The 24,750-nt window shown below is 48.8% G+C and overlaps 11 protein-coding genes across 11 annotated transcripts; 5 read left to right on the top strand and 6 right to left on the bottom strand.

The window, feature by feature from the left end:
* Positions 1 to 18: 18 nt before the first annotated feature.
* MIND_00331400 (Clathrin heavy chain) lies at positions 19 to 1,218 on the bottom strand (the record flags this gene model as incomplete). The annotated part of the gene is made up of 9 exons (XM_037360169.1): positions 1,129 to 1,218; positions 1,051 to 1,073; positions 877 to 1,002; positions 767 to 821; positions 587 to 720; positions 421 to 534; positions 298 to 372; positions 170 to 246; positions 19 to 119 (listed from the first exon to the last, which is right to left on the bottom strand). The coding sequence occupies exons 1-9, from the start codon at positions 1,195 to 1,197 to the stop codon at positions 19 to 21; spliced, it is 774 nt and encodes a 257-aa protein (XP_037223054.1). The 5' UTR covers positions 1,198 to 1,218.
* MIND_00331300 (GDP-mannose transporter) lies at positions 1,118 to 2,823 on the top strand (the record flags this gene model as incomplete). The annotated part of the gene is made up of 11 exons (XM_037360168.1): positions 1,118 to 1,131; positions 1,201 to 1,378; positions 1,422 to 1,671; positions 1,713 to 1,725; positions 1,787 to 1,832; positions 1,879 to 1,947; positions 1,999 to 2,175; positions 2,221 to 2,294; positions 2,344 to 2,415; positions 2,460 to 2,576; positions 2,628 to 2,823. The coding sequence occupies 11 exons, from the start codon at positions 1,118 to 1,120 to the stop codon at positions 2,821 to 2,823; spliced, it is 1,206 nt and encodes a 401-aa protein (XP_037223053.1).
* Positions 2,824 to 2,833: 10 nt separating this feature from the next.
* On the bottom strand, positions 2,834 to 3,907 carry MIND_00331200 (Golgi apparatus membrane protein TVP23; the record flags this gene model as incomplete). The annotated part of the gene is made up of 8 exons (XM_037360167.1): positions 2,834 to 2,966; positions 3,016 to 3,081; positions 3,129 to 3,199; positions 3,248 to 3,257; positions 3,301 to 3,332; positions 3,380 to 3,470; positions 3,526 to 3,589; positions 3,643 to 3,907. 8 exons carry the CDS (start codon positions 3,905 to 3,907, stop codon positions 2,834 to 2,836), a joined length of 732 nt encoding a protein of 243 aa, XP_037223052.1.
* Positions 3,908 to 3,950: 43 nt separating this feature from the next.
* On the top strand, positions 3,951 to 5,458 carry MIND_00331100 (uncharacterized protein; the record flags this gene model as incomplete). Its single annotated transcript, XM_037360166.1, has 4 exons — positions 3,951 to 4,302; positions 4,345 to 4,486; positions 4,532 to 5,388; positions 5,442 to 5,458. The coding sequence occupies 4 exons, from the start codon at positions 3,951 to 3,953 to the stop codon at positions 5,456 to 5,458; spliced, it is 1,368 nt and encodes a 455-aa protein (XP_037223051.1).
* A 64-nt stretch (positions 5,459 to 5,522) lies between these two features.
* Positions 5,523 to 9,820, top strand: MIND_00331000 (Phosphoinositide phospholipase C; the record flags this gene model as incomplete). The annotated part of the gene is made up of 13 exons (XM_037360165.1): positions 5,523 to 5,807; positions 5,855 to 5,883; positions 5,930 to 6,191; positions 6,236 to 6,400; positions 6,451 to 6,714; positions 6,775 to 6,814; positions 6,866 to 6,962; positions 7,002 to 7,158; positions 7,202 to 7,756; positions 7,807 to 7,917; positions 7,970 to 8,360; positions 8,414 to 8,487; positions 8,591 to 9,820. The coding sequence occupies 13 exons, from the start codon at positions 5,523 to 5,525 to the stop codon at positions 9,818 to 9,820; spliced, it is 3,660 nt and encodes a 1,219-aa protein (XP_037223050.1).
* Positions 9,821 to 9,940: 120 nt separating this feature from the next.
* MIND_00330900 (SAP domain-containing protein) lies at positions 9,941 to 11,041 on the top strand (the record flags this gene model as incomplete). The annotated part of the gene is made up of 3 exons (XM_037360164.1): positions 9,941 to 10,019; positions 10,072 to 10,225; positions 10,282 to 11,041. Exons 1-3 carry the CDS (start codon positions 9,959 to 9,961, stop codon positions 11,039 to 11,041), a joined length of 975 nt encoding a protein of 324 aa, XP_037223049.1. The 5' UTR covers positions 9,941 to 9,958.
* Positions 11,042 to 11,199: 158 nt separating this feature from the next.
* Positions 11,200 to 11,715, top strand: MIND_00330800 (uncharacterized protein; the record flags this gene model as incomplete). The annotated part of the gene is made up of 3 exons (XM_037360163.1): positions 11,200 to 11,251; positions 11,305 to 11,390; positions 11,437 to 11,715. The coding sequence occupies 3 exons, from the start codon at positions 11,200 to 11,202 to the stop codon at positions 11,713 to 11,715; spliced, it is 417 nt and encodes a 138-aa protein (XP_037223048.1).
* A 143-nt stretch (positions 11,716 to 11,858) lies between these two features.
* MIND_00330700 (SNF2 family helicase) lies at positions 11,859 to 17,657 on the bottom strand (the record flags this gene model as incomplete). The annotated part of the gene is made up of 24 exons (XM_037360162.1): positions 11,859 to 12,101; positions 12,153 to 12,193; positions 12,240 to 12,394; positions 12,442 to 12,538; positions 12,586 to 12,612; positions 12,670 to 12,751; positions 12,801 to 12,874; positions 12,924 to 13,054; positions 13,107 to 13,162; positions 13,206 to 13,224; positions 13,282 to 13,412; positions 13,466 to 13,647; positions 13,702 to 13,801; positions 13,847 to 14,326; positions 14,385 to 14,494; positions 14,544 to 15,019; positions 15,068 to 15,156; positions 15,219 to 15,456; positions 15,508 to 15,615; positions 15,666 to 15,741; positions 15,790 to 15,938; positions 15,987 to 16,249; positions 16,304 to 16,473; positions 16,523 to 17,657. The coding sequence occupies 24 exons, from the start codon at positions 17,655 to 17,657 to the stop codon at positions 11,859 to 11,861; spliced, it is 4,632 nt and encodes a 1,543-aa protein (XP_037223047.1).
* A 61-nt stretch (positions 17,658 to 17,718) lies between these two features.
* MIND_00330600 (MFS domain-containing protein) lies at positions 17,719 to 19,801 on the bottom strand (the record flags this gene model as incomplete). The annotated part of the gene is made up of 9 exons (XM_037360161.1): positions 17,719 to 17,850; positions 17,902 to 18,009; positions 18,062 to 18,310; positions 18,362 to 18,419; positions 18,573 to 18,613; positions 18,673 to 18,969; positions 19,021 to 19,178; positions 19,229 to 19,328; positions 19,382 to 19,801. The coding sequence occupies 9 exons, from the start codon at positions 19,799 to 19,801 to the stop codon at positions 17,719 to 17,721; spliced, it is 1,563 nt and encodes a 520-aa protein (XP_037223046.1).
* A 66-nt stretch (positions 19,802 to 19,867) lies between these two features.
* Positions 19,868 to 20,552, bottom strand: MIND_00330500 (uncharacterized protein; the record flags this gene model as incomplete). Its single annotated transcript, XM_037360160.1, has 4 exons — positions 20,367 to 20,552; positions 20,220 to 20,319; positions 20,002 to 20,174; positions 19,868 to 19,951 (listed from the first exon to the last, which is right to left on the bottom strand). Exons 1-4 carry the CDS (start codon positions 20,535 to 20,537, stop codon positions 19,868 to 19,870), a joined length of 528 nt encoding a protein of 175 aa, XP_037223045.1. The 5' UTR covers positions 20,538 to 20,552.
* Positions 20,553 to 20,625: 73 nt separating this feature from the next.
* On the bottom strand, positions 20,626 to 24,735 carry MIND_00330400 (uncharacterized protein; the record flags this gene model as incomplete). Its single annotated transcript, XM_037360159.1, has 8 exons — positions 20,626 to 20,921; positions 20,981 to 21,172; positions 21,226 to 21,402; positions 21,450 to 21,587; positions 21,634 to 22,735; positions 22,782 to 23,003; positions 23,052 to 24,049; positions 24,309 to 24,735. The coding sequence occupies 8 exons, from the start codon at positions 24,733 to 24,735 to the stop codon at positions 20,626 to 20,628; spliced, it is 3,552 nt and encodes a 1,183-aa protein (XP_037223044.1).
* Positions 24,736 to 24,750: the final 15 nt, after the last annotated feature.

Here is a 24,750-nt window from a genome sequence, read left to right as displayed (position 1 = left end):
TCTATATTACCAATCCAGCTATTCCTCGTCAAGTGCCAGAGCCTGTTCAAGGTCCTCTTCGTCGAGAACAACAGTCGCTGGGGGAGCATTGCCATACACAAACCTTTGGCCAACAATTGCTACCTCTTGTTGAACTTCGCACAACGAGCAGCATTCTTTGAAAACTCACCGAGGTCGACGGAAAGCTGAAATATGGCGCAGACCTTGAACTGCAATGGCGAGCCTTGAAGGAAAAAATACGCCGTCCTATTCAAGGCGGTCAGCACAGAATAAAGTCTGCATTCCTCTCCTGCTGACTTGAATGCATCTCCGCCTGCCCAACCAATAAGTGTCGACATCCGAAATCCATATAAAGACCGCTGAGAATAATTGCTACGACAGTTAGGTATCCCTTCAGTAAACGGAATTGAGTTAACACACCTGATCAGCTGTGGAATCGGAAGGGTGCTTTCGAGCCCCAGCGCAATAAACCCTAGTACGGCCACGTAGACATCATAGTGGCCAAGGATTAAGAACAGGATAGCTTCCAACAAGCTGTAGCAGAGCTCAGGACGGGGCGGTCGAGCTAGAAGGGAGCCATACGTACATCAATCCCGCTAGAAACTCGATGTGTTGGGTATATGTTGGCCACTGCCAAAACGAAAATGTTCTGGTTGACCCCCCTAGATTTTCCGGACTGAGTCGCGGGCGATATAGAATGCAAATGTACAGCAGGGCAAGCTGGAAGGTTGTTTAGGAAGTTCAGAAGACTTATAACAAGACCTACTTGAGCTATGATCATGAAAATAGACTGGACAAGAAGTGCCATCTCAAAGCGGTCACTGGAATGGGAGTTTCGCTGTTATATGGATAATTTGCACATCGGAAGTGTCGTACCCCAGCCAAAAGAAACAACGAGTAATGTTGGCAATTAAACTGTTCACATTTTCTCGAGATTTGTTGAAAGGGTGAGCGGAGACTAACAGTATCGCAGACACATCTCTGGAAAAGCCAGTCGCATCTCTGCATGCGAATAAGTTATGAAGCAAGCTATTGGCAGAATCCACGCACTTTTTCTTGACGATCGAATACGCCTGGTGGCTGCGGGTTGAGGGGAGGGACTGCTGCTACAAGAGCTATGGCTCTTACCTGGTCGGCATAGACGAGGGGAGGTCCCACTGCCATTCCTAGAGAAGCTAAAGTTGAGACCCAGGACATCAGGGGGGTCAGTATTCGTGAAGCGCGTTCGTCACGAAGTCACGTTTCCGAGTCTGATCTCGTTCGAAATTTGGTCGGAATGCCCTCCGGACCCGGTGCGGTCAAGCCTTACCGAGAATCCATGGTCGCTCCTATATTATGTTACTGCATTGCCTCCATCCTTATGACGGTTGTCAACAAAGTGAGGTTGGCTTGCCATAATTTCGTTCCTAACCTGACCCTAGTTCGTCGTCTCTGGAGCCCATTTTTCAATGACCTTTCTGCTCTTGGCAATACAATCTCTGGTCGGCGTCGCATGTGTCGCGTTGGCTAAAGCGACTGGAATCATCTCGTTCCGAAGCTTTGCCTTGAAAGACGCCAAGGTGCGTCGGTCAACTAAAAACGTCGAGTCGAGCCAACTGTCAACGATACCTAAGGCTTGGTTTTCCGTTTCGTTCATGCTGACCAGCGTCATATATACTGGCTCGAAGGTTTGTTACTTCTGTCCAATTTGTTGACGCAATCATCTGGACCAGTCATCAGAGTTTGGTAGGACGACATCATAACATTACAATCCACGATTTTCTGACTAACCCAAGCAATATCTTAGCATTCCTGTCTACACAATATTCAAGAACCTTACCATTATACTCATTGTGCGCAACATGCGCTCCTTGTTCCTTTATCCTGAGCCGTCAATAGGCGTACGGAGAAGTCATGTGGTTTGGGGGTCGAGTGACCCGCCTGAGCCTTCTCTCGTTTGGTTTCATGGTATTTGTTCCCGACTGTTTCGTCTCAAGCTCCAAACGTATTCACTTCCAGGTCTTCTCCTCTGTCATAGCCGCCTGGGATGACGTATCTGGTGCGCTGGCGGACTCTATGCCTTCCGCAAGCTCAGGTATCAGCCCGACATCGCTTCAGACGATGAAGAGTGTGGTCAACAACTTGAATATTGGATATTTCTGGATGTTTGTCAACTGCTTCTCCAGCGCAGCCTACGTGAAACGGGTCCTATCAAGCTGCTTTCGATCTAACTCCTGATAGGTTCTGTTGATGAGGAAAAAAATAAAAATTACAGGTTTCTCTGACTGGGATTCAATGTTCTACAACAACTTACTGTAAGTTTACCGCACTACTAGGAACGCCTTCTTCATAAGTATTTGACAGTTCAATTCCTATCCTTGCCGTCTTTTCTCTTGTTTTCGAGGACTGGAAAAGGGAGAGTATAGCTCTGAATTTGTGAGTGTGGTCTCTTATGTCTTCAAGAGACTCAGTCTCCCAAGTCCTCAGCAATCGCGGCATGTCCTATTATCCGCCATCGCTTTTTCCGGCGCAGCTGCCGTAGGCATATCTTACACAACAGCATGGTGTGTGAGAGCAACTAGCAGTACCACCTACAGGTTCACGCGTTCTCGTTTCTTCTCGTCCTAGTTCGCTTATATTCATTGTAGTATGGTTGGGGCACTCAATAAATTGCCTGTCGCGGCTTCGGGAATGGTTTTCTTTGGGGACCCAGTCACCCTCGGTTCTGTCTCTGCAATCAGTGTCGGATTTTTCGCCGGTTTAATCTACGCTATTGCCAAAAGCAGTCAAAGGGGACTAGACGACCGCAGTAGAACTATAATACCCCTCACAATACGAAAATAATTAGTCGTGACTAAGCTCCAAACACTCGGCCAACACCCTTTTGGACGGCACCTGAGAGTAACTGGCTGCCGATTCCCCCAAAGCCCAGGCTCCAACTAGAGCTGACAACACTGCTAGCCCAGCGTTGCTTTGCGTCGCGGTCTCTGCAAACAGAATCGATAACTTGTTGCAGGTGACCAAAGCCACACATACGCATAAGTGAATCCGATAGCGTTGGTGACATTGAACACCAGCGCCAACAACACAATGGGGACAAATCTGCAACAGAAATTCAGGTATTGTTATGTAACAATTCATCCACGAACTCGAGTTTGAGTCTCAAAAGCGAGACGATGAACAAGGCGATCCAAAGAACAGGAAACACATATATCGCGATCTAGTCATGTCCTCAAATCAAGCAAAAGGGGGGGTCATATAGACGAACCCAGAACATCCTGCAAAAGTCAGTTTACTTTTGGATAGGACGATGGTGGCTACCTCGAGTCAATCGCGTTTACTGGATGAGAAGGCTACTGAGTTGAGAAACACCGAAATGGTCAAGTAGCGAGACACATACGTCGCGGCTTTCGAACACCCAGTAGCTTTCTCCGTCGTCGTCTACTTGATTCCAAAAACGCAAACCTACAAGTGTTCTTCCAGCAACATTCCTACAGAATTAAACGATGAGGAGGAAAGTCTCAACCAACGAGATGAGGTACACACCTGCAGTTCCAAAAGTCCATGGAGAGTAACACCACAACCACGACAACGGCAAGTACATAGTTGTCTGTGAATGGCGGGTTGGAATATGTGTTTGTGTTGGGCGCGGGCACAAGGTACCTGTTACGAAACCAGACAGTAGATAGACCGCGATAGCTCCAATGCGGAAGATAAAGAGGGCGAAAAGAGCGAGCGGATGGGAGGACGCCTTGAAGATACCTGCAATGCCTGACTCTGCGTTGCTGGGAGAGGTTGCATAATTTTCCCGGGTAGTTGGAGTTAGTACAACGGGAGGACGGGTTGTATTACTTGGCGTCTGATGATTTTCTACAGCAGTCTCGTCCGGTTCGATTTGTCCGTCAAGTAGAGGTTGTGAGCTGCTCATCGCAAGAAGTTGGCGACAAGTCACACGTGTTGCTCAACTCTTTATGACCACCCCCAACATCGACGACCTCCTCCTACATCTTGGAGACAGTCCTGACAATGAATCTGTTGAAGCAGTGACTCCCAGGACGCTCGATGTCTGCGGCGGAACCGCCTTTCGCTTAGTACTACTCTTGCAACTCAGAAAGTATAAGTCACGAAAAAAACCCACTGTCGACGACGCCTGGACAAACTGGATGGAGAGCATCGCAACTAGCGGCCAAATCCAGCAGCTCGAGCTTCAGATTGTCGATAGTTTCAATGACTTCCTATATGAGCACCGGACTACCCAAGACATCCATACCGTTTTGTGGACTTCGTTTCCGATTTCTGATAACTCGTCACGGAGGCTTCGCGGTTCGTGCTCTCATCCTTCTTGGTCGCTTCTCATGTCCATAGTTGTCGATTTTCTAATGGACGGTGACTGTCCACCCACACTTCTCAGTCACGACGTGGTGATGTTCAGTCTTGAGCATCTCTGGAGATATGGGAACGCCTCTGTCGAAGTCCCCGCTCGATACCAGGCTTTTTGCACACCACGGTAGGCCTCCTTCTCGCCTTCGTCTACATTCTACAATGTTTCCAGCGTTTTGCATCTCGTTGACTTATCGGCACACCTATTCTACTTTGGGTTGCTTGTCAGCTACGTCATGCACCCACCCTACGAACCGACCATATTCCACGTGGATGGTCAACTTCAACGGACTGGATGGCGGGAGATTCTGCTCGTGATCCTTTCGGCTTCGATCCTTTGCCGTTCATGGAACTGGAGCAACATACCCACCTTCATCCTGTTCTCCGTGTTCATGCTCCATCTTCCCACTGTTCCTTTTGCTGGTGGGTTAGGCTTCGACGTTCTGCTATTTTGTTTCGCTTGCCATGCCTTTCAGTTTCATTTCCCTGCGGCACCCAGTCCTCTGCTGCTTTTCAAGCGCAGTTTACCATTTGCTACTTTTCTCGCCCGCGGTTTTTATCATATAATAATCCCCTTTATACTGTTCTTCCTCCCCATCTTCCTCTTAATCACCACTTGGTTGTCAATAGCCCTTTCGGAGACTTTCCTTTCACCCTCCTCAATGATACCCACACCGATACAAACGCGAACGACAGTACTATACCTCTTTTTCGCCCTTGTTTCTGTCATATCATGCGCTCTTTTTATTCTCGTCGTACGAGGTGGCAGCCTTGCCGACACCAGAGGCTGGGATGGATATTCAGCTCCCATTGGCCATAATGCGAGAGCATCATTCGTCAAGGCAGTCGTAGCCTATGCTTCTCCCCATACCTTTCCTGCCCCGTTTAGTCTCCTGCAGATGATTTTCATCCGCATCCCCTCATCACTAATGCGGCGGCAACCAGCTCCCCAGGCGGAGAAACTACTGTGGCAATTGACTGTCTTTCCTATTTCAATGCCACTAGCAATCTTTTTCCTTGTTTTCCCAGGTAAATTCTGTGTCACAGACAGTACTCGAGCCATTGCTCACATAGGATTGCAGATCAATGGTTGGGTTGACGCTCAGGCTCTGACAGATACATAAACTATTTGATGCTTAATTAGTGTGACGTAACGTTGCAACATGACCCTTCCACCCACAACGATTGAACCCAACTCTGCCCCAAACACATCAGGACCAATCGCAGAACTCGTTCCTCTTCTCTTACAACAAGGCACACAACTAATCAAAGTCAGCGAGTCAAAACAAAAGAAGGTTTTATTTCGCATCGACCCAGAGACAGCCGAAATTCGCTACGAATCGAGAAAGTATGGCGTTGTCCCAGTCGAGAGTATCAAGGAGATCAGAACGGGTACTGATGCGCAGCATTATTGTGAGCATTTGGGTTTTCCGACTGAACTAGACAGGGTGAGTCGCTACGTTTTTAGTTCGTATGTCCCGGTTTATTTGTTCAGTGGATCACCATAGTCTACGTCGTCAATAGGTAATGTCAGTCGTCCAACTCTACGAGTCACTTCTTAGGAGATCAGTGTTTATAAGACATTGCACATCTTGGCGCCAACCAAGGACGTCTTCATACTGTTCGAATCCACCATACGAAAGCTCCATTCCATCCGGATCGGTCTCATGAACAACATGGGCAATAGTCAGATGCGGCAAACTATCTGGGAGCGACAATACTTCAAGCTTGCTGCTAGTAAAGACGCAGTCAGCGACTCAATCAGCTTCGATGAGCTTGAAACTCTTTGCATTCGTCTCAATGCGCACGTCGATCTGGAACAGCTACTCAAGGTATGTTAAACCACCCCGTCAACCGACCACCCATGACTGCTTAGAAAGTTGTTTCCGATAAGTCAAAATGCTTGAACTTCCAGCAGTTCCAGCAATTTGTCGGTCTACTTAGAAGTCGGCCTGATATCGAAGCTCTCCACGCAAAAATCTGCGGCGGCCTTCCATTCAACTTGACCGTATTCGAGCATTTCATGAAAACCACACAGCAGGTTAATCCCATTCTTTTCGGGGATTGTGATTGTGTTTGACGGTTTACTAGTCGGGTCTTGATAGCGAGCAGCTTAGGACCTTATTCCACAAGTATGCTGGCTCTTCATCTATTCAACACGACACCGCTTCCACGACGACTGCAAAAGCTATGAGCGTTGAGGACTTGACTTCCTTTCTGATGTCTGAAGACTGTTCCGCAATCAAGCCTGCATCCAATGATATGAACTTTCCGCTTTCAGATTATTGGATCTCGACGAGCCATAACACGTATCTAGTCGGCAATCAGCTTATTGGAACAAGCACCGTTGAAGGGGTTCGTTCGTGTCTCTCTCTCTCTCTATTCAATCAGGTTTGAATGTCTTTCTTGACTTAGTATATTCGAGCTTTGCTTTGCGCTTGCCGTAGTGTCGAGTGTGGGTCATGTCCTACCTATCAGAGTCGTTGTTCAACTGATCAGCATCCAGTGGATATATATGACGGTCCCCAAGGTCCCGTTGTATACCACGGCCGCACATTCACATCACGTGTGGCCGTTTCTGACATTTGCACTGCCATTGCAAAGTACGCCTTTGTCGCGTCACCTTATCCTGTTCTTCTTAGCTGTGAAGTTCATTGCGGCATCGAACAACAAGATGCACTAGTCGATATCATGATCAAGGCCTTTGGAGCGTCCTTGGTGAGGGTGCGTGACGAAGAACATGCCAAGATCACTACTCTGCCTAGTCCAGAGGAATTGAAAGGTCGCATAATGGTCAAGGTAACACCGATGCTGTTCCAATTTGTTTGCTCACCCCCGGCAGACCAAGAATCTGTTACTCTCACAAGGCCTCGAGTCCATCGCAGCTCACAAAAAAGCTGCCAAGGCTGCCGCTGCGAAAGCAGCTCATCTGGAAGTCGAGTCAACGGACGAGTCGTCGGAAGAGGAATCAGATGCGCGTCTCGATATCGGAGAGCAAATCAGTGAACTGAAATCGAAGTGGCGAAAATTCCGTGGTGGCGGTGAATCGTCAACTGCCAGTGATTCCTCGTCAAAACCCAAGGCTCCGATGTCACTAAGATTGGCTTCCCTGCTCGTCTATACGGTCGGAGTCAAATATCGTGGGGTGGACAAGGTGGACGAGTATGCTCCCGAGCAAATCTTTTCACTGTCTGAGAGGAAGGCTGGCAAATTCATCGAAGGCGGTAACGAGCTAGAAAATCTCATTCGTCACACCCAATCCCATGTCGTTCGCATCTACCCACGAGGAACCCGAGTCAACTCGACCAACTACATCCCCATACCATTCTGGGCCGCTGGATGCCAGCTAGTAGCATTGAACATCCAGACCGTTGATTTGGGCTATCGAATAAACCAGGTGCCGACCGGAAGCTAAGAGCTGTTCAAACTCATACGTAGCATTTTCAGGCGATGTTCATGCGGTGCGGGCCGCAAGGATATGTTTTGAAACCGCCGGCGCTACGAGACACCACATTCAAGTTGTTACAAAAACGGACTCAAGCATTCTTCGATGTCACTGTGAGTATTCGATTGAAATGTGCTGCTGAGCTGAGCTTTTAACCTCAAAAAGATCATTTCTGCGCAACAGTTACCATTGCCCAGGGACTCTTGGGGACGCGAAATCGTTGGCAGGTCGTCCCTTATCGATCCTTTTGTGGAAGTCATACTTCATATCCCTTCCTGGTCGGAAAAGCCATTCCTCCCCAAAGACACCTCGTACAGGCACACGATACCTTCTGACAACAACGGCTCGACGGCTGCCCGCAAGATTTCCTTCGCCACAGAGGTCGTGAAGGACAACGGATTCAACCCAGTATTCGATACGAAACTGTCTTTACCCTTTGATTTTATCGGGGGAATGAAGGAACTTATTTTTGTGGAGTTTCTGGTGAAACAAGAGATGAAGCCAGATGCCGAACCTCTCGCAAGCTATATTGCTCCTCTTGCAAGCCTTGAGCAAGGTTTGATTTCTCCAAGGTCGCCACGTTTTTCCACTTGAACTCATTTGTTATAGGTTTCAGGCATCTTCAACTACACGATTCTCAGCTTTGCCCCCATTTATTTTCGACTTTGTTCGTGAACATCAATGTCAGAGAAGTATGAAGGGCTAGTTACAATGTACTCCCCACCACACCTAAATCGCATGTCTGAAATCAAGGGTACACGTGACTTAGGCGTTACCTTGCACCAGATGGGACTTAGCCCATCAAAATCTCGAGCGCGTGCATATCCACTCGTTCAACCCGGCTATAATGTTCCACAGGGCCAAAACCCAAATCTTTACCTGCCCGCACACCTACAACCACCAAAATCCACGTCTAAGAAGAAGAAGAAGAACAAGGCTCGGAAGGGATCTGACCAGGCAGAACTGACGGCAGCCTATGTCAGAGGCTGGCACGCTGCCTCAAAGGGAATGGGTCCTCGCGGGCCTACTGTAGAAGTAGAAACCACTGCGATGGCAAGCCAAGCCGAAACGACTTCATCTCCCGTCACACCCGTCGCACCTCGACAAGCTGGGGTACATGATAGTGCAAACATCGCAGACGTTTTGCAACAACTCCCTCCCCCGAATCCCAGCGCTTTTGGGCCTCCAGTAACTGACGATAGTCAACGACATTTTGCACCACTTTCGAACCCACTACCGACGCCCCCACGTGATTTATACGAGCTATCTCCTTACAATGCTTTATTGAACCTGCCACAGACTACGGCGTTGCTTACGAGCAACTATGCCCAGTTGGGTAGCGTTCCTCCGCCAAACATCGATCGACGGGATGTAGGGCGTCGAACTTTATTCTCATCCTTTGGACGAAAGAAAGAAGAAGAAGTTCGTTTTGTCCCCGTTTTTATCAACGCCGTCAATCCAGCAGAGATGCCCACCACCACCACCACCACTACCCCCGCAGTCACACCTGCACTTCACACTGTCCCACAACAAACAGCAGAGGCTCCTCCCATCCGCTTTTCTGGGAATTCATATGAATTTGCTGGCCTTCTCAACTACTCGCCACATCGTGTCGTTTATGGCGGTCGAGAGTATCCAACGGCAATGCACCTACACGAAGCCATGAAATTTCTACCGGACAATCTTGCTCTCGCCGAGCGAATTCGGCATTGTCCAGACGTAACACAAGTTTACGCAGTCAGCCAGGACCTTGTAGATCAGTTCGGCGAGGCAGCAGTGCGATCTGACTGGGCGGACAACTACATCTCCCTCATGTACTCCGCCGTGCTGGCCAAATTTCAGCAACACGCAAACCTGAGAGATATGTTACTCAAGACAAAGCCATCCGAATTGATATATGCAGACGAACAAGACACGTTTTGGGGTGAGGGTACACCAGCGCAGCCTGGCCAGAACCAGTTGGGAAAGCTTTTGGAGAGAGTGAGAGATAGTTTAGGCACTGAAGGTGGCCTATAGTGCAGTATTAGAAAGTATGGCATGACTTGGAGCAATTCTGAACAATTCCAAACACGGAAGCTGGCTTGATTGTAAACAAATCTCACGTGAAGAGCTGGGTCACGCGTTGAAGTGTTTTCTCTCAACTCACCATCTCTCATGCCGCCTCCCACCCAATTCAGTGGTGCTTTAGCACCCAAAAAGAAGATTGAACTACAAGGTGAGCATGGCATCCCAAACGACGAAACCATGGGTGTTGATGAGGGTTCCAGCTATCGCTTCGGCATTGAATCTGGAGGCTGGTGGGACGAAAGAGGAACTTCAAGGCCGTATCAGAAAATACCTCGATAACAACCAATCTGAACTGGAGGACGATCCCACATTCGCCGGTCTGTTTGGACGAAGAAAACGCAGCCAACCCCCACCGTATGCTCTCTTCATTGGTTGTTGATTATGTAAATCGTCTCAACAAGGTCACTCAGCTCTCGTGTTGAATCTCGCGCGTTGAAAACTCTACGCGAGTCTACTCCTATCGCCGACGTGTCAGCATACCTTGAACAAAATGCTTTGACGCCAAGCAGCTTGCCTCCGCTTCCAGACAGTCCCATAGCTCATGGAGACAGGAGCATCATTGACCAACTCGCTCTTTCCCGCACCGACGTCTCCAACGTTGTCCAGCGTCTCAAAACGAGCGAGGAAAATATACTGCGCTCTGCCAATTCAGGCATCATTGTGTTTCGAGAGACACTTTCCAGTTCCCGGAATATTTGGACCCTCACGGCAGTCTTGGAATTGATCTATATCCTCTACATGATCATACCATGGAATGTCTACTTCCTCAAGTTCGGGGGGACTACTGCGTCAATTCCATACCCTCCCCTCGACACCATCTATCGCCCTTCATTCACCCGCACTCTCATCCACTGGTTCATTCCAGCTTTACTTTTACCTGCCCTTGCAGGCAGTCTTATTTCGTTCTCCCCGGCGCTTCCCACTGCGACACTATCACGAGTTCCCTTTGACCCCCTCACTGCGTCTATCATCCGTCTTGCCCTTCAATTTGCTTACGATCCGTCAACAATGAACTCTGCTGCGCGAGATGTCATCGGACTTCGTATTCGGGCCCTCAACTCAGCCATTGGAGTAGCGTTTGCGTTTGCGGAGGCCATAAAGGGTGCTCCAGCCGTTTGGCAAAGAGAATCGCCTGTGTTTATGACGGAGGAGACGTCCGACATTGAATAAGGAACCGACTTTATACCGTTGTGCTCTGCTTACTTATTTTGCTTTGACTTGTGTGTTGTTGTACTCCAGGCAATGTAATGATAGCGTTGAAAGTTGCAATCAGTGGACCCCGTCTTTCTTTCTTTCTTCCACCACCGTCCTCTGGCAGGCTTGTTACCATGTTCTCGAAGCTCGTCTCTATCGCTCTCCTCACTGCTCTCGCGGGTCGAGGTAGGGACTCCATCTTGTCTTTAGTAATGCTGTTCAATTTTTATAATTACTAGCATTGGCGTTCAATGTCAGTGTCAACAAGGTCGTTTACCAGTCAACTGAGGTTTTCGACTTCAATTTCACGCCCGTCATTGCGAGTGTATGTCCCTGTGGACTGGTTAGTAAGATCCTGACGGCGACTATAGTGTCAAACGAATTGCAACACCGCAAAAGCCACTATCAATGCCTGCACTGATATTGGCTGTTTCTGCGGAAACACAACCATAACTGAGCTTGCGGCCTGCGAGCAATGCATTTTCACCGCCATCGTCGATGCGAATGTGCCCCCACCGGATGTCCGTGCTGGGTCGAACCAGGTATTTGGACGGCGAATTGCGCTGCGGCCAACCTTACCGTCAAAATCGGTCTTGAACTGCCTACTTCTTGGAATGGCCCTTTTGTTTCGGTGTTCCAGACAGCCATAGGCTGGGTTATTGCGGTCACTGGCGGTTGTTTAGGAGTCTCCCTAATCTACATGCTCAGCAATATGTAACCTCCCAAGTCTACTCTCACTTCGCTGTAACAGTAGTTTTACTTTCCAACAGATGGACAAGCGACTAAAAGTTAGTTACTGGACAGTTCTCGATGGACCAGCCACCGCGTTGAGATGCATTTCCTCCATTGCCTCCGCTGGTACCATATATTCAAAGTCCTCAAAGAGATGAGGAAATAAAATGGCCATCATGTCTTCGACCTTGAAAATCAAGTCGCCACCCTTTTGAACCTTGTTGACTGTGGCGCTTTCCTTGCCGTTGTCTTCTGTCAGTGATGAGACATCCACCGAGTTATCTGTGGTATACAGCGAGAGACCCTGAAAGTATATAAGAAAGCCACACAAGTAGAGGACAACACGATTTCTCACCCGCCGTGCCGCTAAGTCTAGGATGTTCTTCTCGATCGTGTCTGGGTCGAGTTGAGAAAAGCGAGGACATTTTGGCGTGGATTTTACCTTGCGCATAATAGCAGTATACTTCTGTCGGTCGACTCTGGCTAATGCGGTCAATGCGAGCAATGGCTTGAACCTCAAACCCGTGATGCACCACAGGCTCGAGAAGAAAAACGCGGGATGCGCAGGTCACATTCAGACCAGCGTTTTCTCGTTCCCTAACATACGTTTAAGCTTTCCATATTGGACCCAGGGAAAGAGGAACCCATGAAGTAATAGCACTTCGATATCTGACGAAGTTGCGAAGGTAGTTATAGCTGCTTGTCCCTTTCGGTTTTGGTCGATGCGGATGAAAGAAATGCCTCCAAAGAAGTTTGAGAACAGGTTTCGTGAAGACATTTTCAAATACCGTTCGCCTTGAGTGCACGTTCAGCAACTTGATTGATGCGAATCAGTCGTCAACCACTAGCGCACAAGTACACCGATGACTTACTATATAGACTATCGGCCCATGCAGAGAAGACAATGCTCTTTGTGCCGGGGTCGATATTTCGGAGGTACAACAAATGTTGGACCTAACACTAGGTTAAGCAAGCATCAGACAGCCAAACCAGATAGTTTTACGAGGGTGGCGATCTTGGCGCCATAGTCTCCGAACGCAGGAGTACTCCCTTGAATTTCTTGGAGTGTTGCTTGATCTGTAGTTTGTCGTCACAGAAATGACCAACGTGCAAGTGGACGACGGACCAATCTCATTATAGCTGATTTGTCTCCGAGACCGTGGAGCTTCCATCTTCTCCTCTTTGCTTATCGGCGCTGTTTGCAGCTCATCTTCTGCGACTATAAAACGCTCCAGTTTGTCTGACTTGATAGGAATGCTGTAAATGACCCATTATACCAGTTCAAGTGTTGGGCAGTGACAGATATTACCGACAAACAGGGCACGTGTTGCGTGCTTTGTCCTTGATCCATAGTTTAAGACAGTCCTGTTAATGTCAGCTACTTCTTCAGGAGGAAACAGACAGTTACTTCACAGAAAACGTGGGCGCTAGACACCGGTGAGTCCTTGATTTCCCTCAGTTTCAAGTTGAGGGAACAAACATACCATTCTGTCATGAAGCCTCGCATGAAAGTAGACCTACAGAGTATACATGCGTTCTCTTCATCGTCTCGACCGTTGGTGTTTTGTTTAACTAGATGGTCCAGGTATCGCCTACGCGCTCGATGAGCACTGATCTGGAGGGAGAGATTAGCATATAAAGAAGGCCGAGAATGTTTTCTGGATGCACATTTGCAGAGAGATGCCTTTGTTCTATCGCACATTCCTCCAGTGCTGCTTGCAAAGTTGTTTCGAACGTAACATCAGCAACGGCATCAGAGATGTCCTGGAGTTGGCGGAAGTAGCTGATTCTTGCATTGAATACTTTGCGACAGGTGGCAAGGTCAGCTTCGAGTTTTTCGAGAATGGGAGCTAGTATAAAGTTTGGATAGTGGGTAGTACACAGAAAATGGTCCAGCACAATACCTTGTTGGGAGATGAGCCTGCGCAAGTCTTCTAGAGCTTCTTTTGTCTCGATCTTTTCTTTGTCTAGCTTGTGAATGCGCTGCGCAAGGTCGACAATGACCTACACAACATCAATATCGACCTAACACTTCGTGAAATGACCAACACTCTTCAGTGCTCGGCCATCCAAGGTAGACAATAATCCTTGGCGCTGGAGTGAAAGTTGTTTGAAGAGAACCTCGTGCTCGGGTTGCAATTCAATGTCACTCTTGAGGAGAATGGAGTCGTCCAATGCCATTGCAGCTTTCTGAGCAGCCTTTGTGCGACGGATCTTGACTTTGTCGGTGGCATCATGCGTTGCTAGTAAAGTCCGCTCCTTGAGAAGAGCTTCGCGCCTGTCAGCGACCAATGCGGTGTAGTTCACTAGATAGGATCTGGAAGTGGTCAATATGGTAGACATGATAAACCAAATGACATGCTCGGCTTCTCCTTGATCGTCGAGGGTCCGTTGGTACTCCTGGCCGTCCGCTTCTTCTTCTCCGTGGGACAATTTTCGAAGGAGAAGCTCTGTTAGACGTGTTCTCCATTGCCACAAAAGCGTCGACTGTTGATTGATAACATCATTGATGATGGCATTGGCCTCATGCTATAATATAATAACCCATTAGCAAAAAAAAACAGACTCGCAATATTATGTAACCAACCACGGCCTCGTCTTGAAGATCAGGATCCAAGAACGGATTGCGGATCAACAATTCATCGATATTCAAATGACCAAGAGCCTTCATTGCTTGGTTAGCGTCTTGCTCGACGGCTAAGCACGATGAGCAGTCAAATTTCACTACCAAGTCCGCCATGCATACCAGAAAGCAACACTTGGCGAAGAGACTCTGCTGCTTCGTATGCCGCATTTTCTGAGACCCCATGCCCTTCACCCAACATATGGTACACGTCTCCTTGCAAGAATTTGACGCGGTGCATGATAAGTTGTGCCTCTCTTCGTCGATTCTTTAGGGCCGTCTTCCGTGAGCGATGATCCTGGAAATTTGTTTGCAAACCGATCTCGTCCTCCTTAGTGTCGGTCGAACGAGTCGCAGAAACCGATGACTCTCGCGCTTTACCTTTGCCTTTGTTAGAATAATCTGAGTCAAGAAGGATGGCTTCGTGGACTGCAATCGAAGAATCAATTTCTTGTAACAACTGTGTTGACTCGTTCTCTGCGAGAATGAGTGTTTCCAGAGAGACTTGATAACAGTTGTCTCCGACTCCTTGTTGTTGCAACTGGGCCGTTCGAATTAGAGATTGGATCTTGCTCTTGCAATCGTCGATGACGGCACCCCTACGATGATATTACATAACATGATCAGGACTGGGCAATGTTGCTGACCATGTATCCCAACGCATCAGCTCAAGGACTTGATCCATGGTCTTGAGAGAACCGCCGTTTTTGAAAAGGCTGTTACCCAGCTGACCCACCTGTAGGATGTCGTCAATCCAATCAACACTCTACATCAATGGGTGTCGTCTAACATACTGACTTGTGGATGTGTGCAGATAGCTCGAAGCCTTCGAACCATTGCCCGTAGTTGGCCGATGTCAGGTTCGCGTCGATTACCGTCAAGATCGACTCCACGGTGATCCAAACCCAGTTGAAGGAGAACTCTATCGAAGTCGGCATCGTACACAGTGCGTTCAACCACCCCCATTGTGATGGGGACCACAAATCTGGTCTGTGGAGGAATCCTTAACTCGTCTTTAATACTAGCTTTCGTTGTCCTTAATGCTGTACATCAGAATACTCGGTTGAGATATATAGAGTCAACAGACCTGATGGCTAAACTCGAGAAGAATGAACTGAAATAATGTGAATATGTGGGTAACAGGAGGCGTGCCCAGAAGCGGGGTGATGTCAGCGTGGAATCTACACGCAAGAACCTGTCCAATGAGTCTATGTTACTTACCTCGGTCAAAGTGGATAGACTGACTGGAGTACGTGGCTGAGATCGGTAAGCTGAGCGCGAACTGGTGTTCCGGAAACCGCAAATGATGACCGTCGTGGAACTGAGACTCTAAGCTGAGTAGGAAAACAAAACCACATAAAGAACTCACTCATGGCAACCATGTCTTCGATATTTCCCCCGCCGACCATTTGAACCTCATCCATAACGACTCGTTGCCATTCAACGCGGATGAGGGGACTCCGCTCGCGTTCAAGATTGGAATAGACCACATCTTCTCTTCTTGGTCGCTTCGGTGGTCTGACAGGCAGTAAATAGATCACGACACACAGATGCAAAAAAGCGTACGCATGGGCGACATTGAGCTCAGATCTCAGGGTTGTGTAAGTGACGATGACCTTGTTTAAACTCAGCAGGCGACTTGCGGCGTTGAGGCGACCATTACGTACAACATCATAGTGGTGGCAATACTGAACCCAATCTTCGGCCTGATTCTGGTTGTTTTCGTTTGTCGATGCCTTGACCTTTGTTGTCTCGGCCTTGCGTGTCATTTTCAGCTTGTTCCAGCCTTCATATAACAGAACTTCGAGTGTCGGAGCATGTAGTTGTAGCTGAGATGATTTTTTATTATAATTTTTTTGCTTTTTTATTCATGACACACATACCTCCGAAATCCACTGAGCGCTAAGCGAGGCAGGCGTGACAATTAAACTCCCCTTCACCATTGCGACCTCCAAGCTATTTTTTGCATCCCAGTAGGTATTGTTCGGCTCCATTGCCAAGGGGGCCGGATTCAAAAGTAGCAATGCAATGATTTCAACCGTTTTACCCAGCCCTAATCAAAAATTTCAGGGCAACCATGGAAGTGCATGGAATGAACTTACCGGGTTCCTCTGCTAAAATAGCTCCAGCCGGCTTTTTCAACTCAGGCCTGTTTACCGAAAAATTTCCCGTTAATCTATTGACATAGAAGATGTGTGATCCTTGAACCTCCTCCCAGAAAGAGAAGTCATGTCGCTGCTCGCCGACACCTTCCCGCTCCAGTAGCCAAGCAACAGTCCGCTGCTGGAATGGAAGTAGAGTAGTCTGCAAATCTTTTGGTCGGAGGTCTGAACAGGAAGGTGATATTGGGGCGGGACCGAGTGCTGAATAAAAAAAAGGAATATCGCTCGCAACGTCAGAGGAAAGGTTGAGACGTGGGTCCGGAAAAGAATACTGGAGAACTCTGCGCTGAGAATCATCGATTACTTGGGACTGGCGCGTTTTTTTCAATGGAAGTTGTTCGAAGATAGAAGGGGTGAAAGACGTCGTGATACCAACTCGAAGAGTAAACAGATGGCCATCGGCTTGGTCAAGAACAAGAGCTAGCCGACCAATAATGGACGCCCGAGCACAAGCCCCGAGTTTCAACGACGCCGCAACCACATCGTCCACATCAGATTTTGAGACACCAAAAGACTCAAGCTCGAGCTCGTCTTGAATGGGAGGGAGCGCAAGGAGGCACTGGGCAGCGTCGCCGCGTTGGAAGACGAGTTCGGGTACAACAACAACTTGCCCACGGTAAATTGCAAAAGATAGAGCTCCTAAATCGAGGCTCTTCTCGCGAGGGAGCGATTTCAGAGTTTCGATAAGATTTAATTCTTCCATGATCCAGCTTGGATGACTATCTTCGTTGGCCCATTCCTCGGGATCATAGTCACGGGGAACAACTGAGGACATATTCATGTTGAACGAGTGGGTGAAGGCAGGAATGTCATCGGCAGTGGGACTTGCAGTACAGAGAATATTGACAGAAGGATAGTGTGTAAGGAGCTGCTGATGCTGGGTTTCTGACGTCTTTTGGCGTTTTGCTGGCTGGGAAGATGGAGAAGTCGCCCGCCGCTTGCCCTTGCTTAACGCGTCAAGTGACGCGTCGTGGGCGCATATCTCGAGCAGTTGGTGCAGAAGCGATATATTCAATGATTCTCGATCCTCGATTCGCCGTAGGGAGATCAAGTGAGCTGAGAGAGTAGACCGCATGGTGATGGTGGGGTTGAAGGAATCGTCACGTCAGTCACATGTTTGATGTGTACGTAATGGATTACATAGACTGATGACCCTGAGCGTCAAATGGGAGCAACCACGCTACCATCCCCATACAGATCAAGATTGAGCCTGATACATATACTGGAACAGCAGTAGAAACATCGGCGTAGAGTGCAATAACAGGTGCCTGCGAGCATTTTACTACCTATCAATATAAAACGAAGTGGTATGTACTCACAAGGACACCAAACACACGGGTCGATGTTGAGACCAGAGCATTCCCAGTCCCACGATCTTTGGCGGGGAAGAGCTCTGGGGACATGGCATAAAGCACGCCGTACATTATCTTCTCAAGGAAGGCCGAGTCAATTAATAAGCTTATGAAGGAGTTTACCTACGTTGCTGAAGAAAACATAACCACAATTCCACCCGAGAAGTTGAACGGAGCTTCGTGCGGTGGTCGTAGCAAACAGGAATACGCCGGTGAGCCCTAACATCCATCCGCTTTTTAGCAAAAAAAAAGGTTGAATAGGTCGTGACTTGCCGCAGGACACCGAGAATGTGCCTTTTCTCCCCAAAAAAGGGAGTTGTACCGCCCACCCTGCTAAGATAGCCCCAGGAACACCAATCGCGCTCAAGATTACCTGCTGGAAGAGTTAAACGTAAATTACTGTCCGATAAGCCTGACTATCGCTTACGTTACGATAGGTGATATAAAGTGAACCGTCTCCGAATTTCGCTCCTCGACTAGTTAACCTGCAGAAGGATATGAGTTGATAGCACGGCTTATGTCAAGGAAAATCTTGCAGAAAAGGAAGAAAGTTGTTGTATAGTGTGCTTGCAAGTCCAATTCCTAGCAGAAGACACAGTTGTCACGGTGGTCTCCAGCGAGCTAGATGAATGTCTTACCGCCCCATAGTACTATGAGTAAGCAGGTAGATGTTGCCATTCTGCGAGTGGCAAATAACGCCTTGATGTGGGCGAGAGTGAGAGTTGAGGTGGTACTGACGATAGGTCGATCCCGAGTCTGCTTCTCCTCCACAGCATTCAAATCATCAATACGAAGATTGGTGGTCGTGGAATTGTAAGCGGCCAAACGGTGCACGACCTCAACGGCTTGTTGATCTTTCCCGATACCGATAAGAAAGCGAGGAGATTCCAACAAGTTGAAAATGCAAACGCGAACCGCACAGAATACTAGCGTGAGAGCCCCGAGAGTGAAGAGCAGGTAACGCCATCCCATATTGTCTCTCGCTGGGCATAGTAGTTCAGAGCAGGTGAAATTGGCAATCAAGGGCCATGCAAGCTGAGTTTGGGCTCAGAACGTGTCGTTCTCATATGATCATGAATCACATACCAGACTGATGAGCAACTGTCCAAGGCTCCACCAAACCGAAAGGACAGTCAACATATACTGGTTTCGAGCGGGGACCAAGTCTAAAACGTGAGACTGGAAGGCATTGAACATTGATGAGCGAGTACCAAGGAAGACTGCGGAATCCACAGGGAGGTTGCCTAGAAAGCGTTCAGTGTTCGGGTGGAAATGATTCAATACTCCTGCGAACCGCCAACGCCAACGCCGACACATGCAAGCAAAGAGGCAAGTTGGAGAAAGTTGGATGAGCCTCCAGCGGCGACACCGAACACACCCGCGATTAGTAATGTCTGCGTGAGAGCAAAAGGTGAGAATTCCTGGACCACCCTCCAAATGTTCCTACTAAATTAAAAGACCATCGACGGCCCCAAATATCGGATCCGACCCCCCAAAAAATGGCGCCAACCAGTAATCCAGCATTAGCGGCCAGCGACAGGAATGGTCCGTTGAAGTTGAATTCAGTGACCACAGGTGAGAGAATCAGACCAGTAATGAGCTTTGTCGATAAGCGAACATCGTCGAGAGAAAAAGAGACGAACGGGCCAAACGCTGTCTCTGCACGAGTTATTGAGTTCAAGACGGGTTGAAGACGGTCAAAGACAAACGCAAACCAGCCAAAACCAGCACAGAGGAAAAGGTATACTTGGTATCGCCCCCAACCAATCTCCGCAATAGCTTCGTTGAGAATACGAGTCTTGTCTAGATAGGTTTCGTCTCGAATCTCATCAGGACCGTATAGTTCCTTGAGCGCACTGGGAGACATGATAGCAAGCATTCACACGTCCGGAATGATAGAACAAGGCATGAGAAACTTGACAGGGATATAAAATTATTCGAGTTTCTTCTTCTTCTCTTCGGACTCTAATGTGTCTCGTTCCTTCGCGTCAGTCCGGCGCGCGTATTCCTGACCAGCCTAGGACAGATGATCAGTCTATGGCAGTGACCTTGAAGTAGAAGGTGTACTTGTAGTAAAAGGACAAGAGCCAGACACGCAACAATGATAATGTTGGCCGCAGAAAGGATTGTCAGCGCCTCCACTTGGTCACTCCTCGAGTCCCCCGCTTGCGGTGTGACGATGGTGCGTAGCATAGGCACAACGACCGTTACGTAGACGGCAAGCGCAAATATCATGGTGGCTGGGCCGGCTTTAGAGCGAACGGGGCGCAACAAATTCCACCCACCAATGCATGAACCATCGAAAAACATAGCACTATCATCCCAAGCGTGTAGTTTGGCGATAAGGCCCACGACGACAACTCCAATCATCCCATGTAGAAGAGCCTCGACGTTATTTCAGCCGCTGGAAGCAAAGTAGGCAGGCTGCGAACCTTGATTGCGGGCGGTGCATTGAAAAAAGTTGTGTAAAACTGGAATCCATCTTGGATAGTTTCCTCCGTAAGTCCTCCCCAAAGAACCCGATAGTCAACGCTGAAGCAGATGAACAAGACACCGAGAAAGAAGCAGACAGGGCCTAATACGGCTGCTTGTCGAAAGCCCATGAGAAAGGAAATGCGACACGTGATGAACTGATGGTTCCAATACATAGGGTATCAAAGAGTCACTACATACGATTTACAAAAGGACGAGTTATGCATCTGGAGGCACAGCTCTAGGCGATGATGGTGGTCGAGGGGATGCAGGTAGGCCTATACCATTTCCGCCCATCATAGTTGAATAACGGTTGCCGCGCAAACTAACCGACAACCCTTTAGCGGAGGCCATGGTCGTGGCTTTACTTGGTTTCGAAGACGGCGGCGGCGCTTCGTTCAATGAGCCCGGTACTGGACTGGAGCTTGAAGATTCTGCAGTCGCATTTTCCTCCGTCGTTTCCGTGCCGCTCTCATACTGAATTGAGTCGTCGTCTGACGGTCCTTCATCGGAGGCTGGTTTGGTAATTGTGAGAATGAAATATGTGGGTTAAATATATTAAGATGACCCTGACCTGGGAGTGTCCTTCCTGACAAACCAAGTAGTTGGTCTGCTGCACTGGTAGTATATTGTCGGCTATTTCGCCGATCTGAAGTTTCAGTGTCAGAGGACTGTTTGCTTTCCGGATTGCCGTCGTCCTCATCATCCACTCTAAACACTCGGGTGAACTCGCTCAACATGAGATTGAAAAGGGGTGCAGGAATTCCTGACACACACACGTAAAAATGGCTGCAACACATAATATGCGAACAGACTTACCCAACGTAGGACTGAATACGATACCGACGTTGCGCATCGTCATTTTGTTAACTGTCGCGTTTTGTACTATGAGGATTAGATGGGCTGTCAACGCTCTTAGCAAACTATAATTGGCGAAAGGCAACGCCGCGATGAGCTGTGCGAGTTCTTTGATTCGTTCCTGTGGGTCCACAAAGTCTACAAGGCTCTGAGCCCCGAAACGAGCAGCTGGACTGTTTCCTCACCGATAACAGAGAGAAATTTCATGTGCAGGTTATGTGTTAAGATGCTGGCAGGAAGTTCGCGTAGAAAACTTTTGAGAAGGCCCGCAATAGCATGAGGGTCCCAATATTCATCAGAGCTAACGAGATCTATGTCTCCTTCTACGAAGAAATTTAAACACAGGAGGTGCATAGCGTGTTCACATACCCATGTTGAATCTGTCTTTGAGGGATTTGATGACGGCTGAACTGCCGCTAAGACGATAGATGCCTTCTTCTTGATCCGCCTTTTTTGCTTCAAGATACTGAATGCACCGGAAAACTATGGCAGGAAGATGTGCAATTTCAGCAACATCGAGAGACTCCTCAAGCGAAACACCAAACACAGCACGATGAGCAAAAGTGGCGACAGAAGGGGGAGCTCCTTTCTCTAGCTTTTCTCCGCCGGCACCTGGTCGCCCAAAGCCCCAGAATGAACGGGATTTGGCTTTTTCACGCCTATCATTGGCCCCAGCCGGGGTAGATGGTTCTGCTTGTGGCGGCGGTGCATCCTTCCCACCAAATTTATAGCCGGCTGGTATCGGTGTGCCGTTCATAGGTCCTGATATTTTGACCTTGGAATCCGGGGAAGGTGGACGTTCCTGACGCTCGACTTGTTGCGCTACAGGGGTGATGGGAGAAGATGCAACGGTGTTAAGGGTCGGCTGGAATCCTTTGTGTGGACCTTCACGCCGATGATGCTCTGGTGAATGCTGTCGTCGACTACGCGGAGTACCATTTTGTGGATCCGAATAGTGGCCCAGTTCTGAATTCGCTCGTTGATATGGTGCTTCTGTGGTCGCATTGGACAGAGGTGACGAATCAGGCAAGCTGGACGGCTGTTGGCGTTGCTGGCTTTGTGATTCCAGGATACGACGAGCCGCTGGTGAATCGATGGAAGCCCCGGCTTGTCGGTCGATTGGGGAGTCAAGAGAACGAGCCGGACTTGATGGACGGCCATACGAGACATCAGCACTAGGGCGTGAAGTTGCATTCGTCGAGGGCAAAGCTTGTCCATATGAAACAGGCTCCTCGTTATAGAATCCACTGAAGTACCGGACGAGAATTTCAACCCAAGCATCTCGTTCAATATCGCTCTCGGCGCATAAAACATGACGAGGGTGATTGCCACCGGGCCCTTTCTTGGCTTCGACGATGAGAAAAGCATGCCTGTATTCTTTCTCCTCGTCAGTTGCGGGTTTATCACTCCGCTGCTGTCGCCCAATCTGCGCTCCAGTTATTGCGATGGACCCAAGATGAGCGCCGCCACGCTGTTGGGTATGTCAGTACGATTGAGCTTCCCACAAGTTTACATACGCAGTCGTAATACTCCAAGATCGGACCTTGCAGCACGAAAAATCGGGTCTTCCAGCCACCAAAATTTTTCCCGCGTTTTGTTAGATAACCTTCCTTGTGTCCCGCCTGCATGATGGGTTGCTTGTAGTCCCGGATTATGTCGGAGGTAAAGAACGCGATAACCTCGTCATTGCTCTTGATAGGCAGATTGACCAGGGCTTGCAAATATGTTTCTAGGATGGCCTGTTTAACGTTCAGACTAGAAAATCTACTGCATAGCAAGCAGCCCACCTTTCGTTGATCGACCTTGGCTGGCGCATGATCTTTCCACAGTTTGCCTTCCGGCAAAGTTACCATTTTCTTCCCCATTGTCTTACCAACACTGTTGCGCACTCGTTGGTCTAGCGCAATAACATCGGAATAGAGCTTTTCCACTTTCCAGCCCTCTTTATTATGCCCGGGGTCGATATGGACTACAAACGAAAGCACCTCTTTGCCGCGATCGTTCGGTCGGACAAAGGAATGCGAGACAGTTATTGTAGTAGATGGAAGGTCGGAGGAGAGCAATGGCAATGCACGGAATGATGCAGGTACAGCAGTTGGACCTTGAGGCCGCAGTGGTTGTAACGGAGCAAGAGTTTCGCTGGGTTGCGGCTGAATCAAAGGCGGTGGGGGCTGTTGTTGGGTATGGAGCTGTTGTTGTTGCTGGGCCATGCTTCGCTGCTGTTGTATTTGCTGTTGGATAGTTGGCGGTGACTCGCCTGGCGAATCAGATTTTATGCGGTCCTGGCTGCCATTTTGAATTTTTCTTGGGGCATAAAGTGGCTGCGTCGTCGTTTGGATATCGAATTGAGGCGAGTCTTCTTCCTCACTTCCATCCTGTTGTGAACCCTCTTCGATCTCTTCAAGGTCCAGAAATTCGCTATCTGAAGGGGCGTTGGGCAGTGCTCGGGGGGCAAATGCATCGACGTTTGGGCTGGGGACAGGTGACTCCCCCATGGTTGTGATATAATGACGGGCTTCGTCGGGCAATGAGATACGAGATTCCCGTGAAAGAGGTTGAGCACGAGAGCCATTCAAGGCCGCCAACATAGAGTTGTTGGGTGTCTGCTGAGGAGATAATGTCTGGATAGGCAAATCAGTAGGAGGGGTGACAATCGGAGCAGCAGGTGGTGGCTGGACCGATGGAGTTATGGTCGACGTAGAAGAGCTGGGAATATGGCGAGACGCGTTGTTGGGGGGTTGCGGGGTAGGTACAACGGGAGACTGTCGCTGTGGAGGGGGGGGGTCTGTGATGCAAAGTTCGGGATGTTTGGAGGGGTTATAGATGTAGATTTAGCGGCCTGCGCGTTGTCCAAGGCGGTTGACACCGGTAAACTTTCTGCTCTTGGAGGGACAAGAAGAGGCGCCAATGATGATTTTTGGCGGGGTGGGGTAGCAGTCGAGTTCGACTGGAAGGAAGGATAAGTCGTCATTTCCTGATTGGCCCGAGGAGTATCTGAAGACTTGGGTGAGCAATTGATTAGGTTAAGATGTAAGTTGACGGACGAGAGTCGTCTGTTTCCTTGATTTCCTTCTCCTTCTCTCCATTCAAGGTCTCCTTACGTGAACGGGATTGGACACCAACGATTGCACCGAGCTTTGCCTTATAACCGTCTCTTTCAGAACGCACACGCTCCAATTCTTTCAGAATCTGGTTATAACCCGTCCGTTGTTTTTCGATGAGCTTCCAGAGTTGCGCATTCTGAGAGCTAAGGGTATTCCTCTCCGATACGGCGTGTTCAAGGGCGGCTAATTTGGGGTCTTGGTCGGCGGCATGAGCGGTGAGGAGTCCTTCGAGGGTGATGGCAGCGGCTGGACCAGAAGATCCGCTGGGGGTAGATGGGGGAAAAGATGAGGCCGAGGAGTTGGTCGCTGTCCGTTGGTGAACTGGAGAAGACGTCGATGGTAACCGACTGGGGGTTGAGGTCGACATGTCCCAAGGTCTGAT

This window comes from Mycena indigotica, assembly GCF_014461135.1.
Source record: "Mycena indigotica strain 171206Taipei chromosome Unknown Mind.scaff0003, whole genome shotgun sequence".
NCBI lineage: Eukaryota > Fungi > Basidiomycota > Agaricomycetes > Agaricales > Mycenaceae > Mycena > Mycena indigotica.
Note: the sequence above shows the minus strand (reverse complement) of the source record. Positions and strands in the feature narration are given on the sequence as shown.